General features: G+C 39.6%; 1 protein-coding gene across 12 annotated transcripts in view; it reads left to right on the top strand.

Annotated features, from left to right (window-relative positions):
- The window catches only part of PPFIBP1 (PPFIA binding protein 1), a 176,410-nt gene that overhangs the window by 99,386 nt on the left and 54,903 nt on the right, over nt 1-22,121 (top strand). For 11 of the 12 annotated variants that reach the window (XM_067696005.1, XM_067696008.1, XM_067696013.1 and 8 more), the window contains 2 exons: nt 10,035-10,149; nt 14,992-15,197. In XM_067696005.1, coding sequence (XP_067552106.1) covers nt 10,086-10,149; nt 14,992-15,197 — 270 coding nt within the window. In that variant the 5' untranslated portion in view covers nt 10,035-10,085. Of the gene's footprint in view, nt 1-6,471; nt 6,559-10,034; nt 10,150-14,991; nt 15,198-22,121 lie in introns of those variants that run through there. The other variant, XM_067696004.1, reaches the window with a different exon arrangement.

Below are 22,121 nucleotides of genomic sequence, written 5' to 3' on the forward strand. Positions count from 1 at the left end.
CATAGGCCATGTTTTTTTTTTTTTTTCTTTTTTTTTTTTGCGGTACGCGGGCCTCTCACTGTCGTGGCCTCTCCCGTTGTGGAGCACAGGCTCTGGACGCGCAGGCTCAGCGGCCATGGCTCATGGGCCCAGCCGCTCCCCGGCATGTGGGATCTTCCCGGACCGGGGCATGAACCCGTGTCCCCTGCATCGGCAGACGGACTCTCAACCACTGCGCCACCAGGGAAGCCCCATAGACCATGTTTTAAATAGCACCACTTTAGAGAAAGAAGTAATTTTCAGCTGTTTTTGACCCAGTGTAAGATACACTTTCTTACATCATGATGCAGTCCATATGCATGCATGTCCCTACAGATGCGCACACACACACACATACACGCGTGCGCGCATGCACGAGTGCGCATGTGTGTGCTGAAACAACTGGAATGTCAGCTCCCTAAAGGCAGAGTGATTTGCCTTTTTTGCTTGTCTTTTCCACTGTTCTGCCTCCAGGACCTGGCACATGGTAGGCCTTCAGTCAGTATTTGTTGCAGGCAGGTATATACATAAAACCAAATCAAAAGTTTCACAAATAATACTTTTATTTCTTGTGAGATGTTCTGATGTCTTCTATTTTATTAAAATAAATGTTGATTATAGTCTACTAAACTTTTTCACTACCTTTTAATCTTAGGGGTTTATAACATACTCCTTTAGAGGGTGCTTATATATAGGCACCTTGCCCATTCCCTCCCTTTCAGAGCTTAGAGGAGCTGTTACCCAGCCCTGCCCTCCTTAGGGGTGCAATTCTGGGTCTCACATATCCCAGAACTGCTTATCTCTTAGCCAACGAAGACTAGGTTGGTAGCCCTGGGTGGGAAAATAGGAGAGAGTTGAGTCCTCAGGTTATAAGACCTAAAAAGAAGAGGTTAGAGTAGGTTAGAAAAATTAGAAGTTGAAACCTGCTCAGGCCCCCTGATGCTTCTGCATCATATCGGGAACTAAGTTTGCAAACTCATAGGAGTAATAACATCATTCCAGAGTAGCACAATGAATTTGGTTCACCAACCTCTTGAAGAGCATGAAAATTCATTTTATGAGATTGTAGCTAGCAAGGGTGATAGCAGTGATCAAATTTATCTTAAAAGTTAAGGTGAGAAGATAGGTTTCTGGCCTGTGCAGCTAAGAGGAAGCTCACACTATTTGCCAAAACAGGGAGTATAGGAGCAAGAATAGCTATGACATGACAGTGTGCATGTTTGAGGAGCTCCCGGGGCATATGCGTTTGTGCTGCAAGCATTTGATGTCCACCACATGAGACACTGGGGATGCAGAGATCAGAAATACAGTCTCTATTATCAAGGAGCTCACAGCGCAGTCAAGGAGACAGATATTGTAAAATTAGGGATCTCGTGAAGTCATACTCAGGATGCTCCGGGAGGGCCCAAGGATGCCTGAGCTGTCTTGAAAGTGTGTGGATGGATGGAAAGGATGCCTGAGCTGTCTTGAAAGTATGTGTCCCCGGGCTTAGAAGGGGTGGTGCAAGGAGAGAAGTGACAACACAGAGGTAAGAGAGCAGGGTGTGTTCAGAGAAGGGTATGCTGTGCAGTGTGAGAGGCAGGCAGGGGTGGGTGTCCTGGGGGTGGTGTATAATTGGGACTAGAAGCATATGAGATAGGTGGTCCTGGTCAAAGTTGGTGGTCCTGGTCAGGGCATAATAGCTGTTTGATAAATACCTGTTGAATTGAGTGAGAGGCATACTTGGGTTTTGGACTGAAATCTTACTTCTTGAGTGACCTTGGGCAAATCCATAATTTCGTGCAGTCATCATAATAGCTAATAATAGTAGGTAGAGGGAAATGGGCCATCCTTTCCATTTATCGCTAGATCTTCAGATTTACTGACATTTAATACACATCAGTTTTTCAAATAGCAGCAACATCCTTTTATTCAAGAAGTAAAAGATCTTGGCTTATTGTGATGAACTTTAAAAATCAATTCCCTTTGTCACAGCTGTGACAAAGCGAGAGAGAGGCATGGACATATATACACTACCAGAGGTAAGGTAGATAGCTAGTGGGAAGCAGCCGCATAGCACAGGGAGATCAGCTCGGTGCTTTGTGACCACCTAGACGGGTGGGAGAGGGAGGGTGGGAGGGAGGGAGACACAAGAGGGAAGAGATATGGGAACATATGTATATGTATAACTGATTCATTTTGTTGTAAAGCAGAAACTAACACACCATTGTAAAGCAATTATACTCCAATAAAGATGTTAAAAAAAAATCAACTCCCTTCTTGTTATCATTCCTACATAACAATAGCATAGAACCAAAAGGTTTGTTTCCTTTTATTTTAGCCTATTTTCCTTGCTGCTTCATTTATTTGAATATTTAACCATCTTTTGTGGCTCTTCATTTTTGTGAGCAGAAGTAACTCTTTCTAATACACAGTCATTAACATGCCCTCTTTTATGCTCTGCCTTACATCCCTCTGTGAGAGGCTCTTCCATTTTCTGAGCATATGTTTGTGTTTATGCAGGTGGTTAAAATAACAAGTACTTTCTTATTTGGTTTGTAAATATTTGTGAGCCCTTGGTATGCTTGAGGTTATGATAGAAAAATAAAATATTTAAGCCAATTATATCAGGGTCAAGGGTGTTTGCAAATCCTATTGTCTGAAGATATGGATGAAAAAGTTTAAATATTTTATTATGGGAAATCTCAAATATATAAAAATGTAGACAGAATAGTATAGTGTTACCCTATGTACTTATCACTCATCTCAACAGTTATCAAATCATGGCTAATCTTGTTTCATCTATATCTTTACTCTTATTCCCTTCTCCTTTATTATTTTAAAGCAAATTCCAGGTGTCATGCCGTTTCATCCATTAATATTTTGCTCCTCTCTATTATTACATAAACATTAAAATAATTCCTTAATATTGTCAAATACATGGTGTTCAAATTTCCAGTTATAGCATCAATATTATACTTATTTTTACAGCTTGACAAACTTTTTACATGTGTGTTATGACATTAGATGTCACCCCTGCTGCCAACATCCCCACTCTTTTCAACACTTCCCCTGCCCCCTCGACCCCCATGTTGCCCTTTTCAAGGTGATTCTGAATTAATTTTCTAGGGATGTTAGAGAAGACTGCAGGTGAAAGGATTTGGACTAATACAGTGTGGAGGAGGAAATACGTGATGACAGATACATAGCAGAGAACCAGAAAGCAAGGAGGATTGCATAAGAATATTAAAAAGTTCCAGACATAATGACTGAGTAGTTGAAGTTTAAAGGGAGAGATTTTTTTTCAGGTTAAAACCTGAATTGCTTCTTCAGAGCTGTTATTTTAGATCAAAAGTAGAAGCAGGAGCTGGGGAGAGGAGCTGTGCCCTTGTTTCCCTTGGTAGGCAGTTCGCAACTCCTCTGGGTGGGGCTCGCTGTCCGGAGAGGAAAGAGGGCCTCTTGTGCTCTAGCGCAGTGACCGAGTGCGTGTCAGAATCCCGTGGCAGCTCGTACGAACCCTGCCTCTAGACTTTCTGACTCAGTAGATCTTGGCCCAAGGATTTACATCTGAGCCAGCTCACAGGGGATGCTGAGGCTGCGGCAGATCAGGCCCCACACCTTGAGCACCACTCCACAGTCCTTCCTACTCCAGTTTTCAAGGCATTGCTTTGCTAAGATTGTATCGCTGCCTACATGGGAAATCATCTCGTAATGATTGACATCCCTAGTGAGCATCTTGGGGGAAAAAATTGGTGAGAGATCTGTGGGTAATTTATATGAAACTGTTTTGTTTTCATAATGACCAAGTAATAACTTGATGCTCCACCAGCCTAGCTGAACATGTGTAAACATTCTTTCACTGAAGGGATTTCTCCTTTTAAGCGTCTTAGTATCCATCTCTAAGCATGGAATTCGAAGTTCTCTTTCAAACTTAAAACATTTTACCTAAGGAAAGCTGAGAAAGTTAGGACAAATGTCATTCTCACCAAAGTTTAGAAACAGACTTTCTAATTTTCTTACAACCTTCCTTCCTTCCTTCCTCCCTCCGTCCCTCCCTTCCTTCCTTCTTTCCCTCCTTTCCTTCCCTTCCTTCCAGAGAGACTGGGCAGCAGGCCTGACCTGAAACATCAGTTAGTCAGCAACCCTGTAAAAAGTATGGTTTTCTGCCAATGCTTCAGCCACCACACCCATTGCTGAAACATTCCCTGGTATTTTACCTTATTCAAATCTGCTCTAAATGGATCCTGGCCAAGCTTGAAATATATTCAAAATATGCTTTTACATTTTTTTTTAAAACCCATACTATAAAATATGAATGTTACCTCCAGGAGACTGCTTTTCCAAGGCTTTTCTTAACTTCTTTTTCTTAAACCATCCGAATAGGAAACCACTAAACTGAGGACTCTTGCAAGCAGAGCTGATCTCTGAAACAAATCAGGGGTTTCTCCAGTTTGAACTACAACCTTGCAAACCCCATTCCTTTGTTGTTGTTGGTAGTTGTATTTTCTGGTGCCTTTCCCTTCAGCAAGCCATTGTAGCTATTTACAATCCAGAAATAAATCTGGTATCGTGTGAGAATTCTCGGATGATAAAGTTTTTACCTTCTAAATGGTTTTGACCACCTAAAAGATGAAATTGTAATCAGTAGCTTTCTGGGTAAGCAAAGAATTAGAACAAAAGAAACTGGTTATTCTGAGTTTTATTTTGGGTCTTAGGTGAATATGATTGGATTATTCATTATCCTTTATTCATGATATATTATCATTATAAGGCCATGCATAGCCTACTTATATTCATCCACTTTTTTATTTGGTTCCTTTAAAAATATTGTTTTATCTCTAACAACCATTTTCAATCCTAATTTTTAAAATTTGAGGTGAAACATACAGTGAAATGAACACATCTTAAATGTATTTGATGAGTTTTGATAAATGTATAAACTTGTATAACCAACACTTCCATCAGCATATTGAACAGAAAGTCCCCAGTATCTCCTTCAATCATTCACCACTTCCTGCAAGTAATTCCTACTTTCTGTCACCACAGTTTACCTATTTTTGGATTTCACATGAAAGGAATCACATAGTACGTAGTCATTTATGCCTGACTTCTTTGGCTCAGCATAATGTTATATGTATCAGTCTTTTTCATTGTGGAGTACTCTTCCATTGTATTAGAGTAATATTCCATTGTATCAATATTAAGTATGTGAGAATGCCCAGGGGAATCTTCCTCTCAGAAATGTTTCTGAGGATATAGGAAAATATAGAGCATGGGATTTTCTGAACCCTTTTATTTAGCCTTTAAAAATACTTCGACCCAGGCGTGGAAATTGACATTGCCTTATTAACACAGATGCTCACGAAGTGAGGCTGCCTCTACAGTAGCTTAAGCCATGGGCAAGTCAGACTTTTGATAAATATGGAAGCTCTATTCTTAGCATTAGTGCTTTACCACTTCAGGTTGCTGTTCTTACTCTTCTATATAGTCCTTTAATGCCCATTTCGAGTTTATTGAGACTTATTTTGTGGCCTTGCATACCTGCATGGCCTGTCCTGGTGAATATAACAAGTGGATTGAAAAGAATGTGTGTTCTGCATTTGGATTTTTTTAAAAATATTTGTTTATTTATTTAGCTGTGTTGGGTCTTAGTTGCAGCGCGCGGGCTTCTCTCTAGTTGTGGCTTGCAGGCTCTAGAGCGCGGGCTTAGTTGCCCTGCGGCATGTGGGATCTTAGTTCCCCAGCCGGGGATCGAACCCGCGTCCCCTGCATTGGAAGGCGGATTCTTAACCACTGGACCACTGGGGAAGACCCTGCATTTGGATGTTTTGTTCTATAAATTCAATTAGGTCAAGACGGTTGATAGTGTTGCTAACATCTATATTATTACCTGAATTTTTTCCTGCCTTGTCTGTCATTCTAAAAGAAGGTTGAAAAGGAGGAACAAATGAAAGATGGGACAAACAGGAAAACAATGGCAGGGCAGTAGACTTAAATCCAACCATATCAACAATTACGTTAAGTATAAATGGACAGAATTTGTGTAATTCTCCCTTAATTGTGTCAGATTTTGCCTCATGTCATTTGAAGCTCTGTTATTAGTTGCAAAAACTTTTGTGATTGTTAGGACTTCCTGATGAATTGACTCTTATCATTATAAAATACCCCTCTTTCTTTCTAGTAACACTTGTTGATTGGAAGTCATTTTTCTTATATTAATATAGCCACTCCTCCTTTCCCAGGCTTACTGTGTCTTTGGATTTAACCAGTCTGACAATCTCTGGCTTTTATTAATGTTTATTCCATTTATATTTAATATAATGATAAATTATATGATTGAGTTTATCTACCATTTGCCATTTGATTTCTTTTTCTCCCATCTCTTCATTGTTCCACCTTTACTGCCTTCTTTTGGATTAAATGAGGATTTTATTAGTAGTCTATTTCATCAACTCAATTGGCTTTTTACTTTGTCTTTTTATTTTATAGTTTTAATGGATTATATTATATATTATTATCACAGCCTGCTATGAATTAGTATTAAACACCTTTGTGAATAAGGTAAGAACTTTACCCCCTTTTATCCACCGAGCCATTAAGACTGTGATTTTTTTCATAAGCCCTAACCATTCTGCATCATGTGGACGGGGGAGTGCCCACAAGTGAAAAGATGTATAAATGTGAATATCACTCACTATGGTTCCCTTTACTCAAGAGCTGAATTCCTCATAGTTTCTACCTGCTTTTGGTCACTCTCCAATTTCTTTAAAATTGTTTTATATGTCATCCGGTGTTTTGTATTGCTATTTGTGGGACAGTAAGTCCAATACAGTCTATTCCACTATTATCAGAACTGGAATTCCCATTTAGTCATTTTTAATAGTGTAATAATAACTTTTGAGTCCATCCCTAATTCAGAAACTTGACAGTAACCTTCATTTAACTTTGCAACCCTTTTTCCCATTCTGTCCCTCTACGTCCCTGGCTTAAGGCAGCCATCATCCTGAATTGTGTATTATCGTTCCCTCTTTTCTTTTTGTATAGTTATATTGAATCTATATGTATTTCTAATATATGTGTGTGTATTTATATATTTGTATTTAATTGTTTTTAACTTTATAAAAAGTCTTGCTGAATTAACCAGAGACTTACTTTTTTATTTGCCTTTATATTGCATAGATTTGTCCAAACTACACGTGCATTGTTTTAGTTTATTTTGAAAACTGTATGCAATTACATTGTGTAAATATACCAGTTTATTCATCTCCTCTCACATTGATGGACATTTGGGTTGTTTTCACGTTTTTGTCCTTGTGACAAGTCCTACTGTGAACATTTGTGTATTGCTCATGGTTATATACCTTGGGGTAAATATTACCTTGGGGTAAATATTGCTAGATTGAAATTAATTCTAGATTAATGCTAATTGCTAAATTAATGTACATGTTTAATTTTAGCCCATTCTACATTCCCATTACCATTCTGTAAGAGATTCTGTGCATTCACCTCCTTTTACAGTACTTGGTACTCTCCAGTTTTTTTGCCAGCTGACTGGGTATAACATGGTATCACATAGTTATCTTAAATTTCTTGACTATTAATAACATTAAGCATCTCTTCATATTTTTATTGGCTGAAAGTGTTTCCTCTTCTGTTATATGTCTGTTCGTGACTTCACCTCTCCCATTTTTTTAATCAATTTGTAAGAATTCTACACTTGGAATACCACTGAACTACCACCTATATTTAACTAATTTTAATTTATTAAAGAAGTCTTTGAATCTGTCATTCTTCCTGACCACCCTGTTTAATTTGCAAACCTCTCCAAATTCCTGACTCTCTGATCTCCTGAGGATAACTGCTCGATTTTTCTCCATTAGCACCTACCACCTTTGGCATATTACATACATATTTATTAATTGTGTTTACTGTCTGTCTTGTCCTTACTGTTACATGTAGGATGCTATGTGATAAGCATAGAGATTGAGAGTAAGCATTTATAAACTTTTATAACACTTTAATGTTGTTGTCGTATTTTATTATATTAAACAAAGACTTGGTCTCTAACAAACTGGAAATTTTTTTAAAAATTGGTTCTTCACCACCATTTTGAAAAGCATGGCCTAAGTTCTCATACCTCCACATCATAGAATTTGAAAGGTACATTTAACAGAATAGAGAAGAAATAGATAATTACCTGTCTTTCTTGGAAAAGTGTTCCTGCTCTACACACATTATAGTTGCCAACAAAGACAAATATTTGTTTTTCTAAGTTAGTGAGGTGATGAGAGCTTTTCTAAAGTGAGCATTATTTTATTTTATCAGCATTCCCCAAGTTTATAGCTGAGCCTGGCATGTGTCTGTCTGTCTCTCTTTTATATATATATATATATATATATATATATATATATATATATATATATATATATATATATAGTATCTATCTAGATACTATCTAGAGCTCTTTGAAGTTCATCTTTTAAAATGAAAGGGAATGTAAGCCACTTAATGACATAAAATTCAAGGACCATACACTCTTTGGCTTAATCCTCTGTGTTCTCAATTTTCACGTTTTGAGGTTTCCACCCTGAAGCGTGATCATTAAATTTGCGCCCCACCTCTCTGGACTGTGCACTAGCTAAATGTGCAAGTAGATTTTTGAGAACTCCTACGTTCATAACCTAGCTTATTAACCCCCTGATTTCTGGGTGACTGTAAATGCATGCCTTGGGTATTTTTATGCTGTCGTATTTCTACATAAAATGGTAGTGATATTTTATACCTTCTGAAGGGAGTAAAGTTCTGGGAAATTCTTAGATGAAATCTATGAATACTATAAAATCAAAGTAAGATTTCACAATGATTAAATGGCATTTTATTAGAGTGAATGCACAGTAGAGAACTGATCTAAGCAGCTGTTTATCAGAACTGTAAATATGTTTGCAAAAATAAAGTGGTAAGACCTGGTTACTTGGAAACAGAGGGCAAAGGTTTCTTTCAAGCAACACAGCCTTTATTTCCCAGGCGTTTGCTACACCACAGTATCTGCAAAGTAGCAAGAGCCTTACTTAGGCCTGTTGGGAGAATTTATGTGGGTGCTTAGCTGGTACCTGAAATGTATTAATTAATATTGAAAATCACATAATTTACCTTTTTCCTGTTAATGACCAAATTTTTTGCAAGGATAATTTCAGTTTATTTTTTAACTGGTAAAAGAGTGAGTAGACTGTGACACAATTTCAGCCTAAACCTAGCTGTGAGATAGGATCAGAGAAACAAAAATTTAATATTATAGTGGAAATCAGACAGACCTAGTTTAAAAACTGGTTTTTGTAAACTGGTTTTTGTTATACTTACTTGCTGTCTTTACAGGCGAAGATCAACAAACATCTTTGATCTAATTTATAAAATGAAGAGGAATTTATGCATTTTATAGGGTTCCTCTCATGATAAAGAATTGTGGATAATTTATATTAATGTGTCGGAACCACTGTAGGCACTCAGTACATGATAGTTATTGTTATGTTGCAAAATACCAGTAGATGTGTATGTGCTTATTATATATGTTCCTGAACCATTTTCTTAGACAGATCTTACGGTAATTCCCTATTGCGGGGAAAAAAAAAAAATTAAAGGCAAAATTGAGAGAGCAGAGATTAGGTGGGGCTGGTGCAGAAAGAACAAGTCTTATCTATGCAGCATCCCTCATGGCCCTGAGCAAAGTTCCACAGCCACCTCTGATGACCTCACAGAGACCCAGAGCTCTACAGAGTACAGCGCGGAAACCATCCTACTGGAGTTTAAACACCGTGGGTGCAAGAACTGTATTGTACTTATTTTATTAACTGATCAGTTATAGCATGTGGTCCTGCAGTACAGTAGGCAGATGAATGGTCATAGTTTGTTAAATGATTCATTTAATTCAGCTCTAATACTTCACAAATTCTCTGTATTTGACTGCTAGGTGCAGTTATAATTTGATGTTGAATTATCAAACCTGCCAGGAAGCATGTGTCATTTAAGGATGTAATGATAACATCATTATTTTTTCAGATCTAGGTTGGAATTTGCCCTTGACAAATAGCAAAATGATGAGTGATGCAAGTGACATGTTGGCTGCGGCGTTGGAGCAGATGGACGGTATTATAGCAGGTAATCTGCATCCTCTAAAAGACGCAATCATGACATTTACTTTGCTCTCTTGACTTTTTTATTACAACTCTTTTATTACCTCTCCACTTTCATATTTTCATTTATTGTCTCTCTCCAATGCCTTTAGGTTCCCCATGGTTTCATCTTTGTCCCTCTTCTCCAATTTTTGCCAGAATTGTTCTTAAATTTTATTTTAAAATGTCAGAAATTCTAGTTCCATCCTGGGCTTCTAATCCAGGATAAAGGTGATTCTCGTCCAGATAGTCTGTGGACTGCACTTGGAGGGATACTGCTCTACCCAGTATTCAGGAGTGTTTTGATCTTTTCCCTTGAATTCCACATTCACTTTTCCACCAACGACTCTCACATCTGCTTATTTTTCCAATTCGTTGCTATTCTTCAGGTCCCTATGTCTACCAGCCAACCAGGTACTCCCCTGAAATGTCTTGTAGACACATTAGTGTCATCATTTAAAACATTAAGCTCATTATGTGTATATGTATAACTGATTCGCTTTGCCGTACACCTGAAACTAACCCAACATTGTAAATCAACTATACTCCAATAAAAAATTAAAACAAACAACAACAAAAAAACCCATTGAGCTCATTATCTTTCCTCAGAAGCCCCTCTAGTTGTCTTTGTCTTGGCTAATTTCATAGTCCTCCATCCGTACAGTTTCCTAAAGCAGAAGTTTAAGTCATGCTAGGCACTTCCCACATGTTCCTCCACTTAGTCAATCAAATTCTGTCAATTCTACCTCCTACCAAATTCTCCCATTCCCTCCTCTCTAAAATCTGTCTTGTCTGTGCTACCATTGTCTTGCTTTATCTAAATAACCCTCTCACTTGATGTCCCTGACACTCTTGCTTTCCTGCTCTAGTCCATCCTTTTCCAGACCACCAGAATCTTTTTTCCAAAATGCCAATCTGATCATCTTCTTTTTAAAAAATCTTCAGCAATTCTCTATTATAGAAGCTGAGCAAAAGCAGTCGACTATCATCTCCTTGTTTTCTCATCATAACTGAGGGGACTGACTAGTGGATGAGCCCTTTTCACTCCCTCGCAGTCCCCCAGGAGTGGTGGCTACCTAAGGTCTCATGTCATATTTTGTGTTTTGTCTCAAGAGGAGGACTTTCATATATTTAGGAACCAATTACAATGAGGAGATGTCTGAATGGGCTTAGGATGGGCTTGTCATGCACACACCTGGCGGTCAGGGTCAGGGTACAGTTGGTCTCTGCCAGCTACCAGGGTCAGGATATAGTTGTCCTGGCCCCAGCTCCTTCACTTTTCTGGTCACAAATTGGACTCTACTCTGCTTCGGTGGTTTGAAGAAATCAAAGGTATTTTCCTCTTCAGAAGGTTCTTCCCTTCAGGGGAGTGTCATGTGGGGTTTGACCTCCTTTGTTATACTTCTATGTCCTGGAGACCCAACTTCAATTGGACCTCTTTTGTAGATTAGACCACACCTTGAGTACTGTATTCGATTCTTAGAATATTATTTTCAAAGTGTCATTGGCAAATGAAAACTTACCTAGAGAAGGTAAGCGTGAAGGTGAAGAGTTTAACAAACTAAGGAACTGGTTATGTTTAACCTAGAAAAGTGTATTCTTGCTCAGGGCATAATATTGGGTTGGCCAAAATGTTCCTTCAGTTTTTAAGTAAAAATAAAAGACAAATTTTTCATTTTCACCAAGAACTTTATTGAACAGCATATTCACCCTTCTGTTCCACTACCTTCTGCCATTTTTCAGGCAACTCCATAATTCCGTCTTCACAAAACTTTTAATCTTTTTGAGCAAAGAACTGTTCCAGGTGCCTTTTACAGTCTGCCAGGGAATTGAAATTTTTTCCATTAAGAGAATTTTGTAAAGATCAAAATAAATGGAAATCTGAAGGTGCAATGTCTGGTGAATACGGCAGATGACTCAGAACTTCCCAGCCAAGCTGTAACAGTTTTTGCCTGGTCGTCAAAGAAACATGCAGTCTTGCGTTATCCTGATGGAAGATTATGCGTTTTCTGTTGACTAATTCCGGATGCTTTTCGTCGAGTGCTGCTTTCAGTTGGTCTAATTGGAGCAGTACTTGTTGGAATTAATTGTTTGGTTTTCCGGAGGGAGCTCATGATAGAGGACTCCCTTCTAATCCCACCGTATACACAATATCACCTTCTTTGGATGAAGACCGGCCTTTGGTGTTGGTTGGTGGTGGTTCATTTCGCTTGCCCCACGATCTCTTCTGTTAAACATTATTGTACAGTATCCACTTTTCATCGCCCGTCACAATATGGTTCAAAAATGGAACGTTTCCATTATGTTTAAGTAGAGAATCGCATGTGGAAATATGGTCAAGAAGGGTTTTTTTGCTTAACTTATGTGGAACCCAAACATCAAAGCGGTTCACATAACCAAACTGGTGCAAATGATTTTCAGTGCTTGGTTTGGATATTCTGAGTATGTCGGCTATCTCCCATGTGGTATAACGTCGGTTGTTCTCAATTAATGTCTTGATTTGATCACTGTCAACTTCAACTGGTCTGCCCGACCGTGGAGCATCGTCCAGCAAGAAATCTCCAGCACGAAACTTCGGAAACCCCTTTTGACACCTTCTAATAGTCACGGCCCCTTCTCCATACACTGCACAAATCTTTTTTTTTGCGTTTCAGTTGTGTTTTTACCTTTCTTGAAATAATAAAGCATAACATGCCGAAAATGTTACTTTTTTCCTTCCACCTTCAATGGCTACACAAAAGTTCACTAATTTTGATGTTTTTCTTCAATGCACACTGATATGACAGCTGTCACATGCAGTCTAACAAAATTGTTCCGAAGTTAAAGACAACTAAGCGGTATTAGAGCCATCGTACAGAAAACCCGAACGAACTTTTTGGCCAACCAAGTATATGCTTTTATTTTTTTAATTTAAAATTTTGTTTTATGTTTTAACTTCCTTTTAAAAATTGAAGTACAGTTGATTTGCAGTGTTAGTTTCAGGTGTACAGCAAAGTGATTCAGTTATACATATATATATTCTTTTTTCAGATTCATTTTCATTACAATTATTACAGGATATTGAATATAGTTCCCCGTGCTATACAGTAGGTCCTTGTTGTTTATCTGTTTTATATGATATATGCTTTTAAATAGTTGAAGGACTATTCAGCCATTTACTCTGTCACAGTTTCAGAAAATATAACAACTAGAACCGATTATAGGCTCTTACCAGAGGTTACGTGTAACCTTACACTTTTAGTGAACCTCTAGTCAAGGAGAGTGGTATTTCTGGAACAGTAGTTGAGGGATACATTTTACATATTCCACTAGATTGGTGTATTTGTTCCTCAGCGCTGGCAGGGCTTCAGGACCAACATTAGAGTTATTAAGAAAATCCAGATTCCCCAGCTCCCACCTCAAACTGAGTCAGTCAAAGCTTTGTGGGTAGTACCTGGATTTATATGTTGAAATTACCATCAGTATTTCTCCAGCTGAGGTAAGAGGGAGAGGAAGAGAACTGACTACAAACATTTGGGGAATTTTTCCGAATACATATCTCTCCCCTCTCCCCACCTTGTTTTGTGATGGAGACTGAACAGAATAGAGGGTTACCATGGGCTCATGTGTTTTTTAATGATATCATCAGATGATCTTAATACTTAAAACTCCTGGAATAGGACATTATAGTCTGTCTGGGTTTTGATGCTTTTCTGTTCTTCCTTCCTCTTGACATACTCTCCTCTATTTTTTCTGAGTTCTTATCTCAACTTTACAGGGTTTCCTGAGGGGGTTGATTGAGACAGTTATGTGGTTCCATTAGCGTTTACCACTGTGCATATCAGTGGTCACCATCAACACAATTTGGTAGATGTTTGGTTCAAATCTTGTGGTCCAGTATTAGGAATATCAGTGGAATGAACCAGCTGAAAGAGAATTCCTTTCCCCATTGTGAGAACTGGCCAACTGGAGAGAGAACTTACACATTGGCTCACAAGTTTCATCAGTCGTAAGACCTTCAAATTTGTGAGATGATGGCCTAAATATCATAACTGTTGAAATTTAAGTAGAAAGTTAGTATGTATATTTGATGGTATGTATATCTGATAGACCAGAAAATAAAAATCAAAGAGATGAAGAGGTGTATATGGGTGCTTTCAGAATGGGCTGTGAGTCAGTTGTATGGATTTAAGTAGTAGAATGTTTTCTCTAATAAGTAATAGAAAACAAAAAGGGCTGTAAAACTATGTTTTCAAGCTGATGTTATCAAGAGCATTTGATAGTAGGCTGCAAACAAAATCGTGGGGGGGGAATGTTTATACACACATGCACATGCATATACAAATGTACACATGTAAGTTATTGAAGTTCTTCAGAGATTAGATTCTGGTCAGTTAACTGGGAGCTGGCCCTCTTACCTTTGAAATTATGCTATGCAATTTCCACCTCAATGTGCAACTTATTTACAGGGCATTTAGAGTTTATGGTTTCTAAAATTTGTATTTTGGGGAATACATGGCTCCACCCAAACTGATCTGCTACCTTATCTTAGCCCTTGTTTCCTTGAGGTCAGCACATCTTACCCCAAAGCCTACCATGCTCTTACTACTCCACACAGCTGCCCCCCCCCCGTTAGATATTTGATCATTGGTATTTATCATCAATTGCATGGTTTTTATCATTTCACCAAATGACCATGCCTTGGAGAGGTTTACGTGATTGAATTCTCTTTTCCCTGTTCCTTGTTTGGTCATTCCTCACTGTGACTAGACTTGCTTGCCACCTTCAGCTTTGGTATATTATCCAACATACATTGCTCTCTCCATGATTTTTTTTTTTTTAAACCTAGGTTCTAAGGCCCTGGAATATTCCAATGGGATTTTTGATTGCCAGTCTCCCACCTCCCCGTTCATGGGAAGCTTGCGAGCTCTGCACCTTGTGGAAGACCTGCGCGGGTTGTTAGAGATGATGGAAGCGGATGAGAAGGAAGGCTTGAGGTGCCAGATCCCAGACTCCACGGCGGAAACTCTCGTCGAGTGGCTGCAGAGTCAAATGGTAGATGTCTGCGTGTTACAGGTCCCGCACGGTGAACCTTCTGTTGCTTATTCCAAAATTTAGAACGTAGAATAGCTGATCAGAACAGGAAAAAACAGTCATAGGGCAATAGGTTTGCCCTGATTTTATCCCTTAAGAGATTCTGATTCCCTTTTGACCCTAAGGATAGTTTTTTATATATATATATATAATTTATTCTTGGCTGCGTTGGGCCTTCGTTACTGTGTGCGGGCTTTCTCTAGCTGCGGCGAGCGGTGGCTACTCTTTGTTGCGGTGCGCGGGCTTCTACTTGCGGTGGTTTCTCTTGTTGCGGAGCACGGGCTCTAGGCGCGCAGGCTCAGTAGCTGTGGCTCGCGGGCTCTAGAGCGCAGGCTCAGTAGTTGTGGCGCACAGGCTCAGTTGCTCTGCGGCCTGTGGGATCTTCCTGGACTAGGGCTCAAACCCCTGTCACCTGCATTGGTAGGTGGATTCTTAACCACTGTGCCACCACGGAAGTCCCAGAATAGTTTTTTTTAAAGTGCTGTTAGTATACATTTCATGAATGCCAGCTGGTCACCTGATTTTACCCATAAAAGTGGACTAGCTTTTCAATTGTGCTTGAATGACCTGCTGTGGCTTAAAACCAAATAGTCCTGTGAGGGAAAGAACAGTTGCACTTAATAGGTGCTTTCCTGGTAGTACTGGGAAGTTTACTGTAAAAGGACCCAGTAGCAATTCAAAATAGGGAGTGCAGTGAATAGATACTTCTAATAACAAGAGAGGTTGGTAGCAGTAGTTGATGTCAAGTGCTATCTAGTGGTTGTGGCAGTCATTTCAGTTCCAGTGCATGAGTTAAGCTGTGGATTGGGCTTTAAATGGTGTTCTTATTCACTGAACAATGAGCCTCTTTCTAGGCATCCGGCAGATCTGCCCTTTCCCGGGACATAGTGGTAAATACCGTGGTTTTAGTATGTGTTAAACACGTAAAATCTAGAGAATATCACAAAAATATTCAGAAGAGAAAGTAGAAAAGGTGTTTATTTTGTAAGTATTTAAAGGATATTCAATTTTTAGGAAGATGCATGAATAAGCCTAGAAGTTAATTGTATCAATATTTATATAAAAGCTAATGAAAATTGTATGAAAGAATCAAGATCTGTTTTTGGTCTGTGGTGGAAATGTAAGGTGTTCGCTTTGGGAACCTTAATAAGTACATCCTACGACTAAAGCATTTTCATGTGATGTGACACAAATACCGGTGTTCCCACCCAGTCCCATGCTGGACCTTCTTACCTTTCCGGCCAATATATTGTACCTTCCCATTTCAAGCACAAACAGTACGATCCATCTTTTAGTGGTGGTGCAGCTATGCAACCTTGATAGTTAGAGATATTTTACTTTTTATAATACACAGTGCCTCATTATTGTACTTTATAATTGCTCTGCAAGCTTCTCCTCTAGAGACTTAAGTATCCAGGTTTGCTGATTTCTTTGGAGAATTGCTGCATGCTCTGAAACCAGACATTTCCTAGCATATTCCTTAGGCTATTTCCACTTCCTCTCTCACCCCTTCTTTACTCCATGTTTTCCTGACCATTCAGCACGTAATAGGAAAGGAACTTATGCTGGTAGAGGAGCCCATTCCCAGCCAGCCTCCAGAGGCAGCCAATGGCAGCCGTAGCTTGAGAGTACTGTGGTTGAATTTTTCACTTGTGTCCAAAACTTTGCCATTAATATGTGCTCAATCTGTTCTGTTACAGTATTTCTGGAAAAGATTGAAAGTGGTGATGATGGTGTCTGAACCTAAATCATGTCATTCATACCTTTTTCAGAAACTTCCAGTGATAGTCACAGCTCACTGAGAAAAGCCAAAGTACTTGCTGGATTGCAAGGCCTTTAGGACTTACTCCTCACTGCTTTCTGACCTAGTGTCTCATTGCACTTCCCCTCTTTCACTCCACTTCAGGCACATGGGATTCCTCACTGATTCTACAACATGCTGGGGCGACTGGCCTCAGGGCCTTTGCACTGGCTGTTCACTCTGCCTGGAAAGTGCTTTCCTCGGATATCTGTATGGCTAGCTTTCTTGCATTCTCCTTTAAAAGTGGTGCTCTCAGTGAGGCCTTTCCTGGCCACCCTATCTAAAATTTCACATATTTATTCTTCGTAGTACATCTCCCTGCTTTATTTTTTTCTAAAACTCACCACTTTCTTACGCAATATGTATTTGCCATATTTATGTGTATTTTCTATCTCTCCAACTGGAATGGAAGCATCATGAATCAAAGATTTTTGCCTATGTTTAAAACAAACCAAAAGTGTATCGATGTTGCCTAGAACAATGCTTGGCGCTTAGTAGGTGGTCAGTAATTATATTTGTGATGAATGATGCTCCACGAATGATAAAATGGCGTATACATTTGGATGAACTGAGGTTATTTATTGTGTTAAATTTATTCTTTGGATGCATAATTGCTCGTTAATGTGTGTTTTGGGTTGCTCTCTATCTTAATATTTGACATTTTAAAGTTAAGTAGCCACAAAATGACAAATACTTTACATACCTTACGAAGATTCAGTTTTCATCCAAAAAATGACAATAAAAAACTAGATGTGAGTCCAGGGAGGTAAGTTTTTGGAGGGTTAAACTTATTTATATTTGTCCAACTGATTTATATCTGTCCCCTCACGTGGACCCCAATCCTTCCAAATTACATGTATTTTCTCAAGCACGTAGAAAATGAAAAAATAAAAGAAGAAAGATGGCAAAGGGCAAAGCCCAAAGCAAGAAGGGGAGAATGGGAATGAGTGTTTGGAATAATGAAGGCATAGGTGTGACATGAATAGTCAGAGCTTACCCTGTAGCAGACTTTAATTTTAGATCCAATAGGTAGAGGGTCTTAAGGCTTGCAATTTAATGATTTGCTGATAGTATAGCTTTCTCCCATTTTAATATGTCAGAAGTTGTGATGTGTCTTACGATCTTAAAAGAGGTATCTATTATACACGTTTTAGCTGGGATTGTTTCTTTCTTTAAATAATAAGGTACCTAGAGTAGTCAAATAAATTCATGGAGACAGAAAATAGAATTGTGGTTGCCATGGGCTGGGGTAGGGAGGAGTGAGAAGTTAATATTTGATGGGTACACAGCTTCAGTTTTGCAAGATGAAAAGAGTTCTGTAGATGGATGGTGATGATGATTGCACAACAGTGTGAATGCACTTAATGCCACTGAACTGTCTACGTAAACATGGTTAAAATTGTAAATTTTTTTTTTTTTCTTTGCGGTACGCGGGCCTCTCACTGTCGTGGCCCCTCCCGTTGCGGAGCACAGGGCTCCAGACGCGCAGGCCCAGCGGCCATGGCCCACGGGCCCAGCCGCTTCGTGGCATGTGGGATCCTCCTGGGCCGGGACTCGAACCAGCGTCCTCTGCATCGGCAGGTGGACTCTCAACCACTGCGCCACCAGGGAAGCCCCCAAATTGTAAATTTTTATGTGTGCTTTACTCTAATCAAAAATTTTAAAATTAATAATTTGATAAAATTTAATGGCATCTTAGAATTGGAGGAACACAGAATCCTACGAATTGTATTGTACATGGGATAATCATCAAAATAACGAATAAAGGAGATCCTGTCGTAAAAAAGCCGTGAATGATAAAGAAGGCAGGGCTGTAAATTGGCAGTTACAAACGCTGGCTCCGGAGACAGCAGACTTGAACTTTAAATGTTGGCTCTGACTCTTAGAAGCTTGTAGGATTTGGGGAAATTTTCTTAAGCTGTTTGTCTCAGTTTCCTCATCTGTAAAATGGGAGTGATAGTTTCTGCCACACAGGGTTATGAGGATCCCACAAGCTAATGTATGTTGAGTGTTTGTCGGTGAGCCTGGTGGAGGGTTAGTCAAAAAGGTAATACTGAAGAGTGGATTGTAGAGAGCAAGGGAAACGTTTAACAGGACCCTCTGCAATGAGGGAAAGAAAGGGTTGAGTCCAGTTACAAGGGAGGTTAGGTTACAAATTATTTCTACAGTTTACTTCTTTGATAAAAGAGTACAGATATTTCCCAGACAATGGGGAAGCTTCCACAACATTTTAGAAAAACTTATTAATGATACTAGTTACGTAATTAAGATTTCATTCATGTTTAATGATGGCCAACTTGGGAGTCCATGTACTTGACTGACTGATGCTAATCTACTCATTAGTGCAACTGGGCATTTGAATTTCTAACCCTTATTTTATCCAAGCCAGGAAGATCCCCTGGCTTCCTGTAGGGTGCAGGTTATTCCTTCACTGCTGATTTCTGCTGCCTGTTCAATTGTTTCATATGGTCAGAAGCTGGATAAGAAAAAAGAAAATAGTAACACTAGTAGCCTGTTAGAGCAAAGGGTATTAAATCTACAAGAATGAATTTGTTTTCATCAGGTAGCTATACCTATAGCCTTCTAGGAATGAATAAGTTTCTTTTAGGACTTGGAAGTGTGTCTCCTGTGGTTAAAAAAAAAATCAATTGAATACAACATACTTGTTCAATAACTGAGGTATAATTCTCTGTTTTGATTGTGAAATGTGTGTTAACACAAATATTAATAATGGAGAATTATGTCCTTCATCCAGCTCAGAGTTTAAGAGAGCAAATAGAAAAATATGTCTAATTGTTTGAGCCAAACAAGTAGTTTTTGTTTACTTTCGAGCTAACTTGATGAATTGCCCTAGAACATTCTTACAATGCTTTTTCCAGTAGATGGAGCTGAGGTTCATGACCTTCACCAGATCCTGAAATCCCAAAGTGTCTGATCATTTGGCATTTTTAATTATGAAGCAGTCTCAAAATCACCAGAAATTACAAAAAGACAGTTTTCAACAAAGTGAATGAAAATACTGATGGTAAAAACTGCAAGTCAGGCACCATAAGCCATGAGATAAGTAGCATATAAAATGGGGGAAATGAAGTGTTGGTGACTGGCTCCTGACCTGTTAACTCATTCTAATGCATTTCTACCTTTTCTCTATGTTAAAAAGAAAGATAATATGAATCCTAAATGTACCTCATTTAAATGTTTCTGTAAAAACAACAATACTCAGAATTTATTTAAAGAGTTCAGACACGGGGTATGTTCTCTCCAGGGCTGCTGGCTGTTCTTCCCGAGTCCCTGACCCTCAGCCACAGAATCCGTCCCCATCCCACCATCCCCTGATCCCTGCTGCTCTCTGGCCAGCTCCTCTTTTCCTGTGTGCCTCCAGGGAATGTTTTTTCAAGCCTTGGCAAACAAGGTGCATCCGAAGATTGTATCCCATGTGTGGTCACAATTATCTGAGTTATGCCACGTCTCACTGAGACGTCCTGGTTGAAGTTAAACCTGTTTTTCCCTTAGGCTTCTGGAAAACTCACATGGAAAGGGTCCACAGAAACAGGAAAGCACATGGACCAAGTCAGCAGAATTCTCCATCAGGAGAGGCCAGGGCTGTGTGCACAGCGAGAGAGGCGCTCTCAGTGGAATCCCAGGCTACCAGTAGTTGTTGGGATTGAATAGAAAGATTCCTCTATTCTTTTATGAAAGTGAGTTAAGAAAGAATAAGTGGCAAGAAAAATAGCGACAGCATTTTTTCTTGATCTCACGTTCCCCTTCCCAAAGGAGAAGAGGTTCTTTCGCTAGCTCTGCATCCTGTCACGTAGCTAGATTTTAATCAATATGAATAAAGGAATGAGTAACGGGTGAATGAATGAATATGGTGCACTCCTAGAATAGGAGCTGGGCCTTAGTTTCTACGGGACCTTCTGTTCTCCATCCTTCTGGGACTCAGGGGACTTTGGAGTATCCCTGTGACCGGGATGATGTTGCAGCCTCATCGTGTACCCCCTCCCTGCTACAGAAGCTTCAGGAGCGTGGTGACGTGCGTGAAAATAAGGCGAGGAAGGGGTACAGCCCATCTTCTCTCCTCAGGAAAAGTGTCTAAAAGAACTCTTTAGGAGACACTAAAGCAGTCGAACCTCACCCTGTATTGGCTGTGGATGCGCGAAGGAGGGAGGTGCTGGCGTGCCCTAGCTGTGTAACAGGATAGCCATTGTATCTCGGCAATTAATATTTTAATTTGGCACAAATACTCCAAGGGAAGCTCTCTCACTGTACTTCTAACAAGACTGGCAGATGAAAGCACTTGGCGTCTGCTGCTCTCCCCAGCATTGCAGATGTAGTGACATTTTTGGAGTAATGCACCTCAGAGGCTGGCCTACTGCTGTGGTTTCTCTCGCTCCAGAGCACTGTTTAGTTAAGAAGATACTTTCTGTCTCTGGGAAACAAGCACCGTGAAAATTAAAACCCAGAAAAACAAAACCTCAAAGCCATAGTCTTATTTTGACCACATCTGTAATCTTGACTTGGAAAGTACAGAATATATTCAGGCTCATTCTGAGTTTCAGTCTTTGATGTATTTTCTGACAGCATTGAATAAACTGATGTCTTTCTGGGAGAGGGTCATGATTGGGCTTTTGGGATGGGGTGAAATGTGTGTGAGGTTTATGTCCCCTTTTGGTTTTCTTTCCGAGCAGAGATGCTGAGAGTTTGGAATAAAGAGAGGGCTTCCTGAAGACGTTGTTCTTCTGAACTGCAGTAGAAATTTACGAAGGAAAAATAAGTGGGCTGTTTGCAAGACTGACCCAGAGTCAGAGGTACTATAGTACACAGGGGCACTGGCCGGTTGGAGGGGATGCTCCACTGGCCCCAAATGGTAGCGGTGTTGCCCTGAGATGATTGTTTACAGCACAAAGGTAGGCCTCCCCACCCTAATTGCACCACATCAAGTGCGAGGACAGGGCAGCAGAGCACCGCCTCTGCCTGGTGGCTTGATTTCCAACGTTACTGGTGTAGTGTTCTTTGACTCTTAGGACAAAAGAGTACGAGATGCCTTATTGCGGTGTTGGGCCGAAATGAAATATGACTGTGAT

This window comes from Pseudorca crassidens, chromosome 11 (assembly GCF_039906515.1).
Source record: "Pseudorca crassidens isolate mPseCra1 chromosome 11, mPseCra1.hap1, whole genome shotgun sequence".
Classification (NCBI taxonomy): Eukaryota; Metazoa; Chordata; class Mammalia; order Artiodactyla; family Delphinidae; genus Pseudorca; species Pseudorca crassidens.